At 42.1% G+C, this 19779-nt stretch overlaps 1 protein-coding gene across 4 annotated transcripts in view; it reads right to left on the bottom strand.

Moving 5' to 3' along the window:
- Window positions 1–19567, bottom strand: part of GALNT13 (polypeptide N-acetylgalactosaminyltransferase 13) — a 142012-nt gene extending 122445 nt beyond the window's left edge. For 2 of the 4 annotated variants that reach the window (XM_061363778.1, XM_061363780.1), the window contains exons 1-3: window positions 10974–11962; window positions 7643–7733; window positions 6922–7170 (exon numbers count right to left, since the gene is read on the bottom strand). In XM_061363778.1, the coding sequence (XP_061219762.1) occupies window positions 6922–7063 (142 nt within the window). In that variant the 5' untranslated portion in view covers window positions 7064–7170; window positions 7643–7733; window positions 10974–11962. Of the gene's footprint in view, window positions 1–6921; window positions 7171–7642; window positions 7734–10973; window positions 11963–19431 lie in introns of those variants that run through there. The other 2 variants (XM_061363779.1, XM_061363781.1) reach the window with 2 other exon arrangements.
- Between the last annotated feature and the right edge of the window lie 212 nt (window positions 19568–19779).

The following is a 19779-nucleotide window of genomic DNA, read 5'->3' as shown; positions in this document are numbered from 1 at the left end:
TTCCTCATAAGGGAGATGCTCCACTCCCTTAATCATCTTAGTTGCCCTGCGCTGGACTCTCTCCAGCAGGTCCCTGTCCTTCTTAAACTGAGGGGCCCAGAACTGGACACAATATTCCAGATGAGGTCTCACCAGGGCTGAGTAGAGGGGAAGGAGAACCTCTCTTGACCTACTAACCACTCCCCTTCTAATACACCCCAGGATGCCATTGGCCCTCTTGGACACAAGGGCACAGTGTCGGCTCATGGTCACCCTGTCGTCCACCAGGACCCCCAGGTCCCTCTCCCCTACACTGCTCTCTAACAGGTCGTTCCCCAACCTATACTGGAACCTGGGGTTGTTCCTGCCCAGATGCAGGACTCTACATTTTCCCTTGTTATATTTCATCAGGTTATTCCCCGCCCAACTCTCCAGCCTGTCCAGGTCTCGCTGGATGGCAGCACAGCCTTCTGGCGTGTCAGCCACTCCTCCCAACTTGGTGTCACAATAAAGTAAACCCCCTCCCAGCATGACAGAAACTTGGGCAATGATAAGATTCTCTGAGAGTATTTGAGATTTTGGACGGAAGGCCACACATACAGCCAAACAGATCAAAAGACAGAGGGTTTCTCCATCTTTCAGTGATGTTGTTCCTCCTACTGACAGCAGCCGAACGAGAGAAGCTGCACCTCCAAGCACAGCCACACTGCTGACACACACTACCTGGTCCCTGACAAGGGTCCCTAAGCCTGGCCGCAGCCATGAACTTCTCATCTCCCAGCACCCAACGCAAAGGGACGACAGGCTTTATGTGGTTCACAGTAAGGAGGTGGCTCCAGTAACCATGAAACAGAGGTCTTGGGGCCATTCACAATTACCCTGATTAGTGGAAAACTAAAATTAAGCTTAACTGATAAAATGCCAGGCTGTCAGCTGCCTTGGCTGAGAAATGGTCTGTAGCTTTTTTAACAAAGTAGCAAGACCCAGCAGGTGCAGTTTACCAGAGAGTAACCCTCCATTCACAACCCAAATGAGAAGTAGGGTCTTCTGGGACAGGGAGCTCTACTGAGAGATTCCCACCAGCAACTTGGCAATGTCCACTCTGGGGTTTCGTTTCCCCAAAGTAAAAAAAACAAAACAAAACAGTAAAAAGTTCTAGCTTTGCAATGTTTAGGGCATCTTATCAGACATGTGACATCCTTGGCAACTGGTTTTATTACGATGTATGTAAGCAAATATCTATAGCTGCAGTGACATAGACCGTTTGTGTGTTTGCTTCAAGACATAAACCCTTTCTCTCAGCTTTTTAAGATCAGGTACTGAATATTTGCTCAAAAGCACTCAATTCGTGTGTTCAGAGAACAAGACTTCCAGAGATAGTAAGAACATACTTGCAGTCATGAAATTGCTGAAAGACAACACAAGTAGCAGAGATGACACACAAGCAGTTTTTTAAATAAAAGGACGATGGCTTTTACATACCATACCTTCTTCATAAAATCCCTTTCAATCTCAGAGCTTGGAATTCAACAGCTTCCCAGTATGGTTTAAATGTTTTCTTCACTGCAAGCTCACTGTGCTGAGTAAATCAACTTCTAGTTTGTGCATAAAAAAGACACTTCTGCTTTTAATAAAGATAAGACTTACTTCAAGCAGATCTGAAAGCATCCTGTCCTGCCAGCTGCAAGTATTGCACAGTTCAGAAGAACCATCTGCTGGGAACATCACATTGAACACAACTGGTTCATGACATAGGAAAGTTCGCTTTTGCAACCTCTTTCTTGGGCAGCTGCCTTTCTGCTTGTCATTTCACGCACTCACTTCCACGTACACTGAAGAAGACTAGATATAGTCCATATGGACAGGCCTCAAGATCCAGCTTTTCTGAAAGAAACAGACCTGTTCTTGTGAAATACTTGTAGTGGTTGTTATCAGTACTAGCACTGAAGTAGTCTTAGCTGGAAGCCAAGCAAGAAGTACATACTGCACCTACACAGAGCAGAAGAGCCCAAGACAAGTCAGAACATCTGACAAACCAAGTGCTTATTTTCTCCCACGTAATGCTGAATCCACAACTGGCTCAGGCTGCAGAAAGCATCCTGCAAGAGGCAATACAAGACATCTTAAATACTCCCAAACTTCTGAACTAAGCGGTGGCTAAGCTGTGCCATGTTCCTGAAGCCCTCATGCACACACCCCACTGGGTAAAGATGACGGACGCCTGGTTGGTTTTGGACTTGCCAACTTTTTTTTCCCTTCAAAACTCCTTTGGTTTGACAAGACAGCTTTGGTTTGACAAGACAGCTTTGGCTCCTACTTTTGCAGGAAGGACCACACTGAGAAGAAGCAAAAGAGATGAGGACCCTCTCTCCAGTCTGATCTCTCGTACCAGGCGCGCTTCTAAATGCCCCTGTCCCTTTTTCCACTATACAATATGCATTTACTTCCATTTGGGGAGAAGCCAGATCCAACTCCTACTTAATAGAATGCTCTCCATAAAACCTCTACCTTTCTTATAACTTACGGTGTAGGCATAGGCAGTCCTAAACTAAGCTTCCTGTAATTCAAGAAAAACAAGATTTTCCAGGAAAATATCTATGCTCTTGAGCAGATTGCTGTAAGACGCAAGTAAGCCTTTGGGAATGGGAAGGGACTGAAATCCTGTTTATGTTACGGATTACTCTTGAAAGAGCTTCCCCATTGTTTGATGCACATCCTGAGAACTTACTTCTCCATCACCTCAAGATCTAGACAATGCTGCTCTAGCCCCATCACATCAGACACCACAAGGTATGTTCAAACACACACTTAAATGTCAGAGGAAAGCAGCAGTGACATAATTCAATCCTTCCCCTGTGGATCCTACACCGAGTGAAGCAGACCTGCCAAGCTGCTCACAGGATACTTTCACAGTCTCTGTGCCACTGATAACCAGAGCCTGTGAAAGGCTGCCACTCATTTTCCTCTAAAGTATTATATAAGTTTAAGAAATAAATGTTTTGGGTTTTTTTCCACAGTGGCATGAAAACAGATGCCAGTAATGATGACTTCACTGAAAACCAGCTCAGGGTTGATCACGATAACACCTGCAAGTTGTTAAGCAATACCACTAACCCAGTTCAGCAACAGCTCATTTTTGTAGCACTCAGCTTTTATACTTGTCACTTGCACACTTACAGACGTACAGCAAGACATCAGAGGGAGATTTCTGACAGTAGTGTTCCAGTCCATGGGCTGTCCCTGCTTAAAATTCTTCTACTGTAAAGCTGTCTTTACAAACCATTTAGAATACAGTAACTATGACTGAACAAGGCATGGAAAGTTTCACCTCTGAACACACCTTTCTATATAAGCAGAATATTTCCTCTTCAATTAACGATGAGCGTGATGGATTAAGTGACTTCAATCACTGGATTAACATGTCCAATTTAAGTTTCTATTACTGTATTGATTCTTGTTGTGCCTTTTTTAATACCCTTGTGGAAATACTGTAATTATGTTGCTTTTTATGTTTACAGATAATCTGCATTCTCAATTACAGGTATTCAGAGACAAATAAATACACTATTAATAAGACAAAGGTGATAGTACTATGCAGGTGCTTTACAGCAAAAAGCAGCACTACACTGTATTTCCATCATAATAGCTCATGGCACAGTAAGGAGGTTTTAGTAGTCTGCTGCACTAGAAGCTACAGAAGTTTAAAAAACATTTCTAATTACTCCACCAGAACACACACAGTTTCAACAGAAATGAATTAAATCATGTTGCTAAATCGCCATAATAAAGAGAGAACTTACTCTGGATCTTTTTGTATTTTCAAATATGTGACATCGCAATACCTATGACTATCTAATATAACAAGAAATATTTAGGACATTGGAAAACCCCCAAAACCAGACAAATTAACTTTGAATGTAGTGGACTGGAATGTAAATTTCATTCAAGAACACATACATTTATTTGGAACAGTGTGTATCATTTTTCAAGTTGGTGGATACAGTAACACAAAACACCACAAACTACATTCTAAGTTACCAAACCTTCAATTACAGCTGCAAATGAGAAGAAGTAGGTTTCTTGCAATTATTTATGCAAGCCAGTTTCCAGTGAATTAACAGCTCTCATCTACCAAACAACGCTTTCCAAAACTCAAAATCTTTTCAATGAGAATGTGCAATGATTCTCATTTACTGGAACTGTTGTTATTTAAGTCCATATGTGACCAAGCAGAGTACAGCTACTTCTCCCTCTTAAACAACTGATCAAAAACTTAAGGATGAAGTAGACTGAACTCCGCTTTTGGCTCATTTTGTTCCTCTGTGGCAGAAGCCTTAGCAACTTTCAGTTATCTAACAAAAAAAGACATAGAATCAATTTCAAATAAAACTGTATTAGTGTCTCTGATTCCATAAAAATTACAATTAAATATTCTTACGATATTTATAAAGAACATGAATAGTATAGTAAGAGACTCAATATATATTTTACCAGGTTTTAATGTAGAAATGTTATATATGCAACATAACTTGCTTCTCGAACCTAAGAGCAAGAAGCAGTGTTGCTTTCAGAATCTCTGTGCAGAAACCTCATCTCTTTTTAACAGCCACAGCACACAGAGTTAAGTTTAATATATAAAAAAAAAAAGTCATTTCAAGTAGTCAAATGCAACAGAGTACTTCAAAATAAAAGTGGAGTATTGCATAGTATTACACAGAGAAATAAAGGTGAGTTTATACTTGAAAGTTAAATTTCAGTGGTGGTGGCAGGGACGTGTTTATGTTGTCTTTTAACCTCAGATTGACTTAAAAGTTGATAATGTTCAAATAAACTCTATAATTCTAATATTTTTTCTAAGTTATCCAATTACATAGTAAAAAATGCAACCAATTAAAGTCATTTCACAAAATGTGATAAATTCTGAGAAAATTCCAATGCATACTTCAAAAACAATTTAAGATCACTTTTCTGCAGCTGACAGTACAGGTAAAATGGGTTGGTTGAGGTTTTTTTTTGCCCCCACAATATGCCAGACTGTTGTCTAATGATTGTTTAAAGATAGACTAAACTCAATCACACAGGGGAAAAAAGAAATAACCCAAACAACTATGGCAACAAGCAATATCCTCTTCATTTGCAAAAAATAATTTTTTTAATATCATGTAGCTATTAATACGATTGGAAGGTAGAAGTGAAGCTTTCCAAATACATTTAAGAATTGTGACATGACAAACCCACCACTGAATGGCAGTTTCATTTCGAATTATTGCAAAGTTATCATCTCAAGTGAACTATAACCCCAAAGTGCTTTTAAATGGATGACGATTTATCTCGTGAACAAAACTAAGGATCAGTAGTTGTCCTGGGTTTAGCAGTGGCAGTCATTTTTCTCTTTCTTGGTAGCTGGTGCAGTGCTGTGTTTTGACTTTCAGCTGGGAACAGAGCTGAAAAACAATGATGTTTTGGTTTGGCCAAGGACTTTGTGGGCCTCATGCTCTGCCAGGGAGGAGGGGAGCCGGGAGGAAGCAGAGACAGGACACCTGACCCAAACTGACCAAAGACGTATTCCATACCACAGCACATCATGCCCAGGATGTACTGGGAGAGTGACCCGGAAGGGGGGGAGAGGGGGGACTGCAGGGTTGGAGGAGGTATCGGTCGGCGCTTGGTTGGGCTGGGGGGCAAGTTATCGGTTGCCTGGTGATGGGCTGTTGTATTCTCTTCCCCTGTTATTTCCTTTATCATTACTATTATTGGTGGTAGCAGTAGTGATTTGTGTTATACTTTAGTTACTAAACTGTTCTTATCTCAACCCGTGGGAGTTGCATTCTTTTTGATTCTCCTCTCCGTCCCTCCGAGAGTAGGGGGAGGGCAAGAAGGGGGGGGAGTGAGTTAACAAGCTGTTCGGTTGGGTTAAACCACGACAGTAGTTTAACACGCACCTGTATTTACAAAGAGAGAAACAGCATCAGACACAGTTTCTGTCTATTATCAACATGTTACAAAAGCAGCTGCACTAGTTCTAATTAATCCTGTTCCAATCCTATTAGGGATTCAAATTATCTTCCTTCTTCCATACACTGAACCTGAACTCTTTAAGACTAGGATGTTAACTGAAAAGAAAAAACAAACACCTGTATTTTGTAAATTTCTACTCCCTGTTCTTCTCGTAAATTTCTCGCAGGTCTTAACTGCATTCAGCAGTCAACATCAGTTACAGCTTCTACAGGTTACTTTCAAGTTCATTGTCAAGTATTAAACTGCAAGTACTTGCATCTTTTGGATGCACAGAAGCACACAATCTATCCTGTGAATGGCAGCTCTGGAAATTAGCAATTACAAACTTGAAAACTTGTAGCTCCAGTTAAGACTCAGCTTTCATGAACTCCCCTGTAGTAAATTACATTGCTAAAAATATTTGGAGCAAGACAAGAACCTCTGCTCCATCTGCATTTCAGACTTGCTCCTGACGTTTTCATATGGTGGAGGGGAATCTAATCTTTTAAACCAACTGTTTCCACCCAAGTTAAGTGTTTAAAAGCAAGCTTACAAGTAAGCACTGTTCAAAAATTAAGAAAAAAAACCAAAACATGGAATCATAGAGAATCATTTATCTTGTAGGTCAAATGACTTCTTATAAAAAAGTTATATATTTACTTCCGTCTTCTCCTCCATGTATTGTGAAGAATTTATATTAGTTTTGCTGAAGAAAACACAAGACTCAGGCTTTGTTACAGCAAAGGTCAAACATTAGGATAACGGGAATTAATTCAGAAACCACTAAAGCACTAGAGAAACAAAATTCTTCAGATCCTCGTATTTTGTCTGTTTGAATGGGAAAAATAGTTTAGGAAGTACAGAGAGCCATACATGAGGCTAAATACATTAAAAAAATAAATAAAAATCTATGACCTTTAAAGACACCTTAGATTTGGCACTTACCCCTCAGAGCAGGAAGCAGAGACCTCTCTTTCTTATCATCACATTTATTACATTCACTAAAGTACAGAAGTAAGAAGACATCCACAAGCACCCACATAAGAGAAGTGGCTAGAACCACCTTGCAGTAAACAAATCTCCTCATCGCTTTACTTGGTTTCTAGGTCAAATACTGAGGAAAGACAGCAGTTGCTGAGAGGTATCAAACTCCCACAGCTAAAATCCAACATGGAAGCAAGGACCAGCATCCCACTGCAAGCAAAGAAAAAAAGCATCTGAATTAGCTAACATGTACACACAGTTTGAACTGGAAAAATGTATAGGAAAGTACAGTGTGGAGATATTTAAAAGTATCTGTTTCTTCCCAAAGACACAGGCACTTTCTGTTTTCTACCATCCTTTTATGAATACCTACCATTTTGTGCTGCTTAAGTCATGGATAGTCTTGCCTTCATTTAGAACGTCCAACACACATACACCTTTCATGCAACGTAATAAATTTTACTAAAGATAACACACAAAAAACCCCAATGAAGTAGTGCTAACAGATGGTTCTAGCCAATACCCATAGGTTTATTGAACATTAGACATATATTAACTCCAAGAAGAAAACTTAAATTTTCATTTTCTTCAAATAATGTATTTATGCTGTTCTAGGGCCTCCACATCTGCTCCTAGTGCAGATATGTAAGCTAGGTGACTGCTTCTAAAAACTTAAGCTTACCGTTATAAGCTGCATTCCATGTGAAGACTGGGAGCTCTGCTTTGGCCACGTACTGTCGAAGCACTGAACTGCTGTGCAACTTCCGAAGTACCTATAAAAGAAAACAAACAGAAGAAAGTCCTCATCATCTTACTGACTTTCCCAGAACATAAAGAAATTTCATAGAATCATCAAATCCTAGAATGGTTTGAGTTGGAAGTGACCTTAAAGATTCATCCAGTTCCAACCCCCTGCCACAAGCAGGGACACCTTCCACTAGATGAGGTTGGTCAAAGCCCCGTCCAACCTGGCCTTGAACACTCCCAGGGGTGGGGCAGCCACAGCTTCTCTGATCAACCTCACCACGCACACAGGGAAGAGCTTTTTCCTAATATTTAATCTAAATCTCCCCTCTGTCAGTTTAAAGCACTGGAAGAGATGGAATGACTTAGTTTTCCGCATTATTCCTGAAGCGCTATTTTACTATGTAATCATTAATAAAGTTTTCCATCTGTCTTAAATATTATCACAGACAATAGCTCCTTTTCTAGCTGTAGCGATACACAGCCAGTTGATGTAAAATTTCAAGGGCTCAGGAATACGTGCTTCAGAATAGCACAATTCATTTTCATGCTAGCCAACAGGAACAGCTCAATTATAGGAAGAAAATGACAAAGAAAAGGCAAATTAACAGATCTGTATTAGAAAAAAAAGAGAGGGGGAAAGGAGCTGAAGTGTTAACCCTCCCCATGCAGCCCCTGTCACCATGGTGGCTGTAACCAGCTTTTGTAGTGTTGAATACAATAGTTATTTGTTCAGCACCAGCTGAGATACAAAGGCACTTCCTCCCCAAGCTCTTAATAATGCAGGAGAATTTTTTCTTCATCAGTTCTTATTTCAATATAAGCAAGTAAACCTCTGAAGCATAGCAGTCATTGATGGGAGATTGGAAAAAAAATATCTTCTATTCCCAAAGCTGTGCAGTTTTTAAACAGCCTGTACAGAAACCACAGCAGCCTTCTATGACAAACTAGCTAGCTTTCAAGTGCTTGATCAAATAAAGGTGCTGCAACAGGCTGTTACAGTTAGCAGCAGTGATGGCATGCTTCTTTTTTACAATAGTTAACATTTAGATTCAATATTCCTCCCGTTTCTTAAAGGGGGAGAACACACTTCAATTTTTTTAAGTCCACTTAATTCAAGGTACTTCCATGTACGCACAGCACCTCACTACAGGTGACACGCAGTGCAGCCTCTGGCCTCAAGCTCTAACCATCTATCTAGTCCTGGGTTGCTTTGCTACAAAAGTCAGGATTACCAGTGGCAAAGACCCAAGCCTTCTACTCTTCATGTCCTACAAATACATTTGGGTTTTTTTCCAAGGAAGAAATTAAATAAAGTATTTCATTACCCAGAGAAAAACTGCCAGCAGATACTGTAACTTAGCAGCTAGTTGCTGTGCAAACATATCCAGGAATGTCTGTAAGAAATCTGGCTTGTGGATAAGTATGAGGGATGACTTTTTTTTTTTTTTCCCCCTTGGAATGCAAGTTTCAAATTCACCCTATCTATATTATCTAGATCTAATTCACAAAAGCTATCTATATGGGGTAGGAGGAAGCTTCCAAAGACACACAAGAGCTCAATTCCACCACTGAGTCTGACAGGTGTCTTGTTGAAGGGGAGGCTCTCTCCTTCAAGGTCCCTGCTGGAAGCTTCATTCACACAGGATGAGGAATGAAGATCAAATGACTGAGGAGGGACCACTTGCTGTCTACGTAGCCTTCTGGTGAAGACCACCCTCCCTGACCCTTCTCTAAGCATACGCTAAGCCATGAACCACCCATAACCATATCGGCATCACTCAGTTGAAACAGCTTCCACACATACCATAGAGCTCCCAAGCCCTACTCACCCACCCACAAGTAATCCTGAAATTAGCTTATATTTCAATTAAGATTTGGTTGAACAAATAAAATCAGCAAAGTCCATGCATATTCACTTCCAAATGTATATACAGATATCACCAAGATAGGCTAATTGAACTTTTTTCTTCAATAAAGTGCTGAAGTTGAATTTGAAAAAACAGTTTCAGACAAATGGTTTGGGGCTTTTTTTGTTTGGAGATTTGTTGGTTTTTTTTTCCTGTTGTTTTTCCTGTTTGTTTTCTGTCTGTGGGTTTTGGTTGGTTATTTTTATAAAAGGAAAGTTTATCATTTGGATTTTTTTTTAACCCAGGTCTGTTTCAAGACTGATGTACCTCCATTCTCCCTTTTCTCCCCCTCTTCGAACGTTGCATTTGCTCAAAAAAACTAAATCACAATCATATTGACTAAGCAGAATAGCATTTTGCAGTAAGTACTTGAAATGAAAACAAATTAAAAGCTAGGGCCAGGCAAACAGGAACAAGGTTTTCATTCTCACATTTGAGGTAACACAAAATACATGAGAAAAAAACCTCAGTCATGGTCCAGACCACCTCACACCAATCTTGGAATCCTTCTGCCAAAACCTCCAAGTTCCTGTCAACACATTTGTGGATATTGAATGTTTTTCGGCATCCGTAAATGCTTTATATTACAATTCCTTGAGATATAAACAGTGCGCCTTAAACCAAGAACTACATACAATGGCCACTAATCTAAAAAAGCAAAACTAAACCAGCAGCGCACCTCTGGCTGCTTTTCCAAGAGTTCTTAGCAGCAAATAAGAAACTTAAGCAAGGACTTGTGCCTATAATGAGAATCATTCATTTCTTCATCTTCCTCCCAAGTACAAACACAAACAACCTGCTCTCTCTATGCCTCGTGCATGAGCCACTCACGTAAAAGTGTATGGTTTAAACTTGTACTACTCAATTCCTATCACACAAGGAAGACCTCAGCACTACATAAGAGGACGACAAAGTTCAAGCACTCAAACTCAAACCAGTAAGAAAACCTCCCAACCCACAAGGAGCCAGAACTGGAGAATGTAAGGCAATGCTTAAAAGCACATCAGCACTATGGCCTCATCACCTCATCTTCCCATGAGGCATCAGCACTCAGCCACTCTCAGCACCAGCACACCCCAGCTCCAGTCTCCAGGCTGGTCTTTTCTGTCACCCAGCTGTTTCCTTCCTGCTCTGTCCTTTGCTCTGCCACCTCACTGCTCCCGCAGTGCAAAGAATAGCAGTCCTCTCCTGTCAGGGGTCTCCTCCTCCTCTCACTTTCCAATCCTTAATGTTCCCTTGTTCAGATATTTAAAGGCCCAGTCAGGGTCCTCAGTGATCTTCTCCACCCATTTTCTGCCCCCTAAGCCTACCCACAGCACCCTTTTCCAAGCAGTTGATTCTCTCTTTGCCTCCAAATACATGTTTTTCTTCAAGGGCCAAGCTCTTTCGCTCAGCTCAGACTTTTCTTTTCCTGCCTGCACTGAAACAAACAGGCTCCTTCCACAGCTCTATCCAGGCTCACCACCACCCAGAACAATACCCACAAAGGGTATCAAGCAGGCATTGCTGGCAAATGGGATGTCAACGGCCACAACAATCTGGCCACCAACAGCCACGAGTGGAAGGAACCTCAACACAAGCACCATCTCTGGCCATGTCGGCTAATTTAAATCCCTCCTCCAGATCTCAGATGAGACAAAGCTTCTCAAAGAGCAGGGCTTTATTTTACTAATATACAGAGTAACAAGGTTTTCAGGAAGAGGAGGGAAGTAAATGCTGGAGGTTTGAGCTACCACTTCTAAGAATAAAACTAATTTAAAACCAGCATCTAGCAACAACAAAATGAGGGAAATTCCTGCCCCAAAAACCTACAGTTTGGCAGTGTTATAAGCAATAAAGAGAGATTTATAATAGAAAACGGGATGCAAATTCAGAAATCATCTGCATTGCCAGCGTTTCCTAAAACTGCCACAACAAAATGCTGTGGTATGAGAATGTTAGAGGTTACAAATCCAAGCTCTGAAAAACTGGCAGCATTAAAGATAGCTGCAAAACCTTGATTTGCCTTTTTCACATATAAAACAAAAATCCACCCTTCCACAGAGCTCACTTTCACTGAGTGCACACAGCAGATCAGATTTGGGAAAACGAAGCAATTGTTCGGTATTTCTTCTTGTAGCTCACTCACCACACAGCCCCATGCCCTATTTATTTCATACAAGCCAAGCCATGCACAGAATGAAAAATATTTCATTTTCTCAGGGGCTCAAAGCCACGACATTCATGACTGCTCTTTCCAGTCACCTCAAAAGCTTTTAATTCACTTTCACAGTATCTCTGTAATATTAAAAGAAGTAGTATTATCCCCTTTGTGGAAACAATAGGAGCACAGACTGAGGCCAAGACTTTGAAAAGCAGTCACTGGTTTTACTTCCCTGGTGATGTTCCTGCAGTCACACCCTTCAAAGTTTGACACATTGCCCCACATTAGCACATTCATTCAAACAAAAGCCTCAGCTCCTGAGCCAGTTTTTTACTACCAGCGTGAAAAAGGGACCAGGCCCTAGGTCTCATTTGCATGGATCCCTCAAAGGCATCTGTCCCTTCCAAAACCACTCCCGAAGGATTAGCATCCACTCTGCCCATCAGGGCAGTCAGCTCCTGCCCATCCCTGAGCCTGCTCGTCACACACGAGAAAAAGAGAAAGACAAAAGTTGCCTAAGGGACAGTGTGGTCTGCTAGGTGTAAGCATAACCTTCATGTTAAGTTCCTCCAAAGACAATCAGAAGACTTGCCCAATTTTATCACTTGGTGCTTTTACTGATAGAAATATAGAAGCACAGTTAAGAGTCCCAGAGCCCATCTACTTCCGGTATTGTAATTAATATTTTTTATATTAATTACAAATTAATATCGAGACTACTCTGACCTCAGTCTGATCTCCCAAACCTGCAAGACTGCAACCTGTGCAAAGCAACTTGTGTTAGCCATCAGTACTTCCAGGAACACCAAAAGTGACTAATGATGTCTAGATGGGTAAGAAAGGATGCAAGCAAAATGGGTAAGAAAGGGTTTCTACTTGGGTAAGAAAGGATGCAAACTGCATGTTATTACTGTTTCAAAACAAAACAGTTAATTTCATATGGAATGAAATCTAAAGTAGAGCTGAACATTTTTCAAGACAATATTGATCTTAATGTAAGAGCTGTAAGAGCTTAATGAAGGGCCTGATGCAGCTTAATCTACAATGTATTATAGGAACGCAGACAGAACATGAGGAAGAATGCTACACTTCTTTCCTTTGCCAGATGTGGCCACATCTGCATGCATGTACAGCATGCTGCAGCACAGCATCAGGCAGCAGTTGCTTAGCAACTGGGGGGCTGCTCCCCTGGGTACCAGCCTCTACCAATAGCCCCCTGAGCTGCCTGGCCACTCCCCAGCTTCCCACCAGCCACCAGTGCAGCCTTTGTACCTCAGGACATCAGCCTTGCTCCCCAGCCCACCAGGAGGTTTACAGCTTGCTCTTGGGGACGGAAAGAATTCAGTTTTTCTGCTCCAAGTGGCTCATGGCTCCACCAGCCTCCCCCAGAGCTGAGGCTGCATGTGCCCACAGCTATGTGGGGCCATCTGGCAGCAGCAGGGATGCACTAGGCACTGCCTATGGGGACAACAAACCACCCACGAATCCCACCAGCACCCTGAAGTCCAACTTGCAGAAGGAACAGAAGGCCTGCTTCTGCCTCCTGGTGGGGCCATATTTTAAACTTAAGTTTTGCTATATGCTAGAGAAGTTTAACCAACTTTAACGATAAGAGAGGAACTGAGACACAGCAAAACGTGCCCCAGCAATACCTGCACTGCCACTACAGTGTCTCACTTCTTCAGAGGATGAGGGATAGAGCCATGCTTCCAAATCATATCATGGTTCTTACTGCAGTTAAACAGCACACGTCATGGGTGCAGTTCTTCACAGCTGAAAAGCAGAATCAAAAGTGCCTATTCCTGACAATCTGTTATTTCTACTGGTGTTTTATAGTACACGTTTGATTAAATATCACCATACACAGCTATACATTTCCACAGAGACTATTTCCACAATATGTCTGCACAGCACCAAACTACATACCTTCTAAACCAAAGGGAAAAAACATGCCATTGAAGGGGGGAGGCAGAAATTGGCCTTGGCTGACCTTTTAGGGTACATATCCACTACCATATATACATAGCCTTCAGATGGCAGGTGCATTACAAAGATACATAAATGGATGGAGTTATGTTACTGTTATGACTCCAGTGGTAATTTCCTGCCTTTTCATTATTTAACTGAGGCACGCTGCATTTTCAAGCAAATCTCTTATTTGTCATGTAGACCATTCTTTTAACTATGTGTATGTTTTTAGCACCTCAGCCAGCACTGAAATTTATCCTGTTTAACATCTCTGTATATTAGCAAGCATCTCAATTCACAGCCTTTCAAGTGTTCCTCTCACATACTTGAAAGAATTTAGGCTAAAGGCAAAGAAATAAAAACTTCAGGATGGCCATAGACACTGTTATGGTATAGACCACAACAGTACGTGAGAACACCAGATCATTATATGAACCAGTTAATTCAGACACTAAATACTTCTGTTGACAAATCCCTGTTATTATGCAACATTTGACACTGAAGTGAGGTACACATTGATGAACACTGAGCTTGTGAGAGTAGCAGAATATTTATTTTTTTTTAATTCATGCAACTCAGTAGTAAAAGCATCCACAGAGCCCTCCAGTAAAACAGAGTTTCAACCTTTCAGAACTGATCTATAGTGCAAATCTGCTCCATCAGAGCCACTTGGATCAGACTTCTGCAAAAGATAGGTAGGTCAGCTCAGGAGTAATCAGAAAGAAGTTTGCTGGAAGAAATTCCTGAGCAGAAATAAGAGCAATCACAAACGTCTTTTTCAAAATGAAGGAAGGCAGACCAGAGCTCAGCTCATCCAAAAAATCTAAGATTTCCAGCCTTCATCTCTAATAAATCAAAGGATGAATGTGACTGTTTCTCATGGCTTTCCTGTGATTCATTGCAGGTGCTGGAGTTGAAAAAACAAGACCAAAATGAAACAAAAAAAACAAAACACCCCACAAACAGACAAGGACAATATTTAAGCGCCAGTCCCAGAAAGACTTGGCATTATTACTTTTGTCAATCTCTGCTTCAGACTCAGGTCCAGTGCAGGCAGTACTGCACCGACTGGCAATTAGCCAGTGTGAACTGACAAGACTATTAAAACACAACAGCGTCCATGTGTAGTAGCACCATGGTACTATGAAATATGACTGAACAAGGTAAGTCCACTGCTCAAGCTTTGGGTAAAATGTGCTACACTGCATTATAGATTAAATTTATCAGAGTCACTCTGAGAGCCATCATTATTTAAAAAAGGAAGAGGCAAGCTTGCTTTAAGAACCCTTAAGGTCTGCAAGATTATCTAAGGCATACCTTTATTTTAAAATAAATATATTTAAAATACATTTTGCCTACAAAAACCTGAGTTAGATTGATATAACCAAACCTCAATACGTACTATAACTCTCCACAAACCATGAATCAACATTTAATACCATGGGCAGTTTACTAATTCATGTACAGCTATCTGAAGACCTTATAATGCTAGAACTGCCAATCTCCCAGATCGATACAGGAAGCTTTCACATTTAGTAAGAAATGAAAAAATAAAACAAAAAGGGGGGGCGGGACGGATGGAAATCAGGTCTGTAGTTAGAGCTATGCAGTGTTTTGTGTTTTAAGAATTAGTTTCTACCCCTTTCTCTTTTCCTGAAATAGGCTGCTTGACATTTAATAATAGACCTATTCTTCACTTTAAAATGCATTTCCGTGACTCAGAAATTAAAGTGGAAAAGACTTATTAATTCATCTAACCAAACTTCTTTGTAATAAAAGCCTACCCTTTACTTTGCATTACTTTGTTCAGACTAGAGTCAGGCAATTACAAGCACCAGTTTCTCCCAGAATTGATACCTCAAAGCACCATATCCCCAAAATCCAGACGAGAAATAATTTTTGCGTTCAGAGCAACGTCACTGGAAGCCAGTTTAGCTTGCAGGCTATGTCAGATTTCTGAAGAATTTATCTGGATTTGCAGTTTGCTCTGTCCTCTGAAGCCCATGCCTTCAGATGCCAACCTTGTACTAAACCAGGCTGTTTCTGCCAATGTGTCAGCACAAAGCACCAAAAACATAAAGCCAACTAAAAAAAAAAAAAACCAAACAAAAAAATACCACATACACACAAAAAACCACCTAAACCCTTAAAAGAACATGGGTATAAACTCAACACCCAAATACCAGAACACAGTCCCACGTGCTATAACATACTGCAAACCAAAAAAAATGCAAAATCCTCTTCTCATTCCTTTTTCCACATTCTTCTCCGGAAGTAGCAGACATAAACAAATCAGAGGACTTTGGTCACCAACCTCACAGGTTTATTCTTGCCCTGACAGTCAGCCCTGGCATCTCCCCTCTCTCATCTCCAAAGACTGCCTCACTAGGTGGCAGGCAGGTATTCCCCTGCAAGCTGCTGCAGGACCTCATCACAGCTAATTAGCAGACTAACCTGCCTACATTTACTCTGTTTTCAGATGGTGGGTGCTCTCCCACATAACAGTGAAATTAACAAATAGCAAGAACAAAATGCTGATGCAAGCCAGGCAGTGACACAGGGACCAGGAGAAAAGCTACAGTGCAAATATCCAAGGAAGGACACAGCCCGGGCAGCTGTAGCCTCATACCAGTGATTTCCTTATGAACCTTTATCAAGCATGTGGCTTTCAGCACTCACCAACACAGGTGCCACACATCCCACAGAGACACAGGACCAGCTGCCCAGCCACCCTGACTGTGCTGACACACTCATTATCAACATTGCACTGACACCAAAAAATAACCGAACACTCAGATTGTCCATGTGATGAGTAGGATTGGTGCAAAGGTATTTGTGTGTGAAGATAACACTACAAACCTAAAACTTTAAACAGCTGGAATAACAGAACCATTAAGAAAGAGCCACTGCCTCTGTAAGACAGTCTCCTACACAAATCCTGCTTGTAAGATCGACTCCTTACTTCTCTGCATTTCCAAAAAGGGCAGTGATCTCCTGAACGTACAACTGCTCACCACCGTGCAGTACTACTGCAGCACTCATCAGCAGCCATCAACTCAAACCTGAAGATCAGAAAATAGTGACTGTAAGGCATTCTTGCTCATTTGAGCTAGGAGGACATACCCACCCAGGACCACCTCCTGCTGCATCGACTGAAAACAAGTATTTCACCAACCTTGTGATGAGAAGAACCTGTTGATACTTTTTTCTACATACCAAGGCCAAAGGAACTTGTAATGCTGGGAAATCAAAACTCCCTCACTTCTTCCAATCCAACAGAACAACAGTCTTGAAAAAAGTAGTTTGTGAATATTAAAAAGGCCATTTTTGACAATCAATAAGCCATATCATACTTAATCTAACTTAAAACTGATCACAAAAGTAGTAGAATATACACTGTCTAATCTTTTTTTTTTCCCCACTCATATTGTTGTCTTTGAGGAAAGCAGGCTCGTTAGAAAGTTCACAGCTCTCACTATATTAAAGAAAAAAAGAACCATATTCTCCTATGTTCATAAAAGCGATGTACAGCCAAATGGTACTGAATTCTTCTCCCGTATTTTCAGAAGCAGTAGTTTCTTGAAGTCTCCTCCTCATGTGAATTAGAATTCTGTCTTACATAGGAAAAAAGAAAATATTACAAGGTTTCCTGGTTTCTTATTTCCAAGTGATTCTGCTTTTCTTCTTCAGCCTTAATTTTTCTGTCATCCAAGAGTAGGGTTCGGTAGTTCTCTACTGTTTTTTGCCTCAACCTAAAACAACTGCACTTAACATTAGAAGGAAAGTAACTCAACCTGATTCTGCACATGTCCAAATATAAATTGGCCATAAGCTTCTGCTACAGCTGATAAAGAACATTTTTACAACTTACTCTCTGCAAGGAATAGCGTTCTTGAGGGTAGAGATGGTGGGAAAGGGTATGTCACCTCTCTTCTTCATGATGGTTCAGGAAGAATCATAGTTTGTTCTAGGGGAGGTGGGAGGCAGGTGTTAACAGACATAAACCCCAGAATCACGTAGGCTTACATCCTCCCCCCCAGTCCTCATTTGTGCCTGAAAGGCACTATTTCCACTTGCATTTTCTTAAAGCTCATCCGCAGTCAAATAGGAGATTCTGAGCCTATCTTTCCACCCTATTCTACCAGCATCAGCATCTCCCGAGAGCGCATCTTCAGGAACTTGCAAACATTAATCATTCCTGCATGAGCACAAGGGGAGAAAGATACAACACACACTTTGTTTCTAGAATCCCGATCTGGTGGAGAAATCAGTTCCAAACCTCAAAAAAACTAACCCCAGGGGAATCCACACTTACGGCATATTACACACTCTCAGTTTAATGCCTTCTAAAACCACTTTTTATATTAAAAAAAAAATATATCCTAAAGCATTTGTAGTAACAGGCCTAGTTAAAGAAAAAAAAAATACCAGAAGATAAAGTATCATTTTTCAAGTCCCAGCAATTTTTTAACTCTATTAGCCTTAGCACTTTTGCATGGTTTTACTGATGAATGTAGAACACCAAGATCATCAGTATATCAACTATCAACCAAGGGCACAACAGAGGAAAATTAAGAGAATACCTGAAAAACAACACAAACCTTAAGACCTCCTCTCTTTCCTCAAAGTCAGTAGCTATCAACCAGTTAAAATAATCTTTACCTCTTGCCTTCCTCTACGTAATTCTAAGTATGTCTTAATCTCTCATTAATCTTTTCTATTTCCAGTCACCCAGGAACAGCCAAACATATATTCAACCCATCCTCATTTTGCAACAAAAAAGAAATAATGGCAGCTCCAGCAGCTGGGTTTTGCCTTTCTTTACTCTTTCAGACTGAGAAAGTTTATTTTACAGTTTTTGAGAAGAAATGTTATTTTTGCAAGCTTGGAAGAAGTTTTTACTCAATTCTTTGTAAAAACAGCTGGCATCCTAACTTCACAACGTTCTGAAGAAAACCCCTAGCTTCAAATCAGCTGTGCCAAATGTCGTTTATACCGGCATTTGACCCTTTACATGCAAGCTGAAACAGAAGCGGCTAGGAAAGAGCTAACAGCGGTCTGCGCTGCTGCGAGCGGAGACGCTGCCTTGGGAAAAACAGGAGCGAGTCAGGCTAACGACGTCCAGAGAGCTTTGAGACCTACGGCTGACATGCACAGCCCAAAGCACTGTTCCGTCTCTACCTTCAATACACTCCACCTACCTTAAACATACACTAGCTATCGTTTTCCAGTGACATTTACATCTTTTCCCTCAACCTCAAAAACAACGTCAGTTCGTTAGCGTTAGGGAGAAAACTGCGTGTCAGGACTCGGATTTAATCGCAGGCTGCGATACATCGCTGCCCAGAGCCGGTGCCTCAGGTCAGACTTACCCCTGCTTAAAGAGCTCTCCACCACCTTAACCCGTACCTGGAATCTGCAGGCAAGGCAGCGGGAATGGGGCAAGGACAGCTTTCTCCGCGATCCGCCTCGCCCAGTGAGCGGCTCACCCGGTACCAGTGCTGCCCCCCGGCCCCGGCTGCACCCACCGGCCACGGCAAGAGCGTCTCGCCTCTGGACACGGACCCACCGTCATGCACTGAAAGTTGACAAAGGAGCCACGGTTCAAGCGGGGGAAGGGAGGGCCGCTCCTGGCAGGCTCCGCACTGAGATCGGTAGCGCTGAGACTCGTCCTGCCCGAGGATGCTCCGCCCGCACCCCCCTTACCTGCGGCGCGATGCTGAGCCCCGCAGCGGCGCCCCTGGCCCCGCGCTCAGCAGCGCCGCCGCCCGTCCAGGGCAGAGCGCAACGCCGCCGCCCTCCTCCTCCTCATGGCAGCCCAGGCGAGGTGCTGTGCGGCGCGGCGGGGGCTGCGCTGCGTTCGGCTCCGCACCGCCGCCTCGCCGGGTCGGTGGCCGCGCGTCAGCCGCCGCCTCTCCTCCTCCGGCGCGCCGCCCAATGGCTGCGGCGGCGCGGGCAGCGCCCGGCTCCCGCGATACTTGGGCCCGGCCCGGCGAAGCGGTGCGGTGGGTGCGGAGTCTCCTTAGCTCGGTGGGGAGAGTTAGACAGGTGCGG

The sequence above is a fragment of the Neopsephotus bourkii genome, unplaced genomic scaffold (assembly GCF_033783945.1).
Source record: "Neopsephotus bourkii isolate Nb327-2 ecotype Australia unplaced genomic scaffold, CSIRO-AGI_Nbou_v1 NB_1181, whole genome shotgun sequence".
NCBI classification, from domain to species: domain Eukaryota; kingdom Metazoa; phylum Chordata; class Aves; order Psittaciformes; family Psittacidae; genus Neopsephotus; species Neopsephotus bourkii.
Note: the sequence above shows the minus strand (reverse complement) of the source record. Positions and strands in the feature narration are given on the sequence as shown.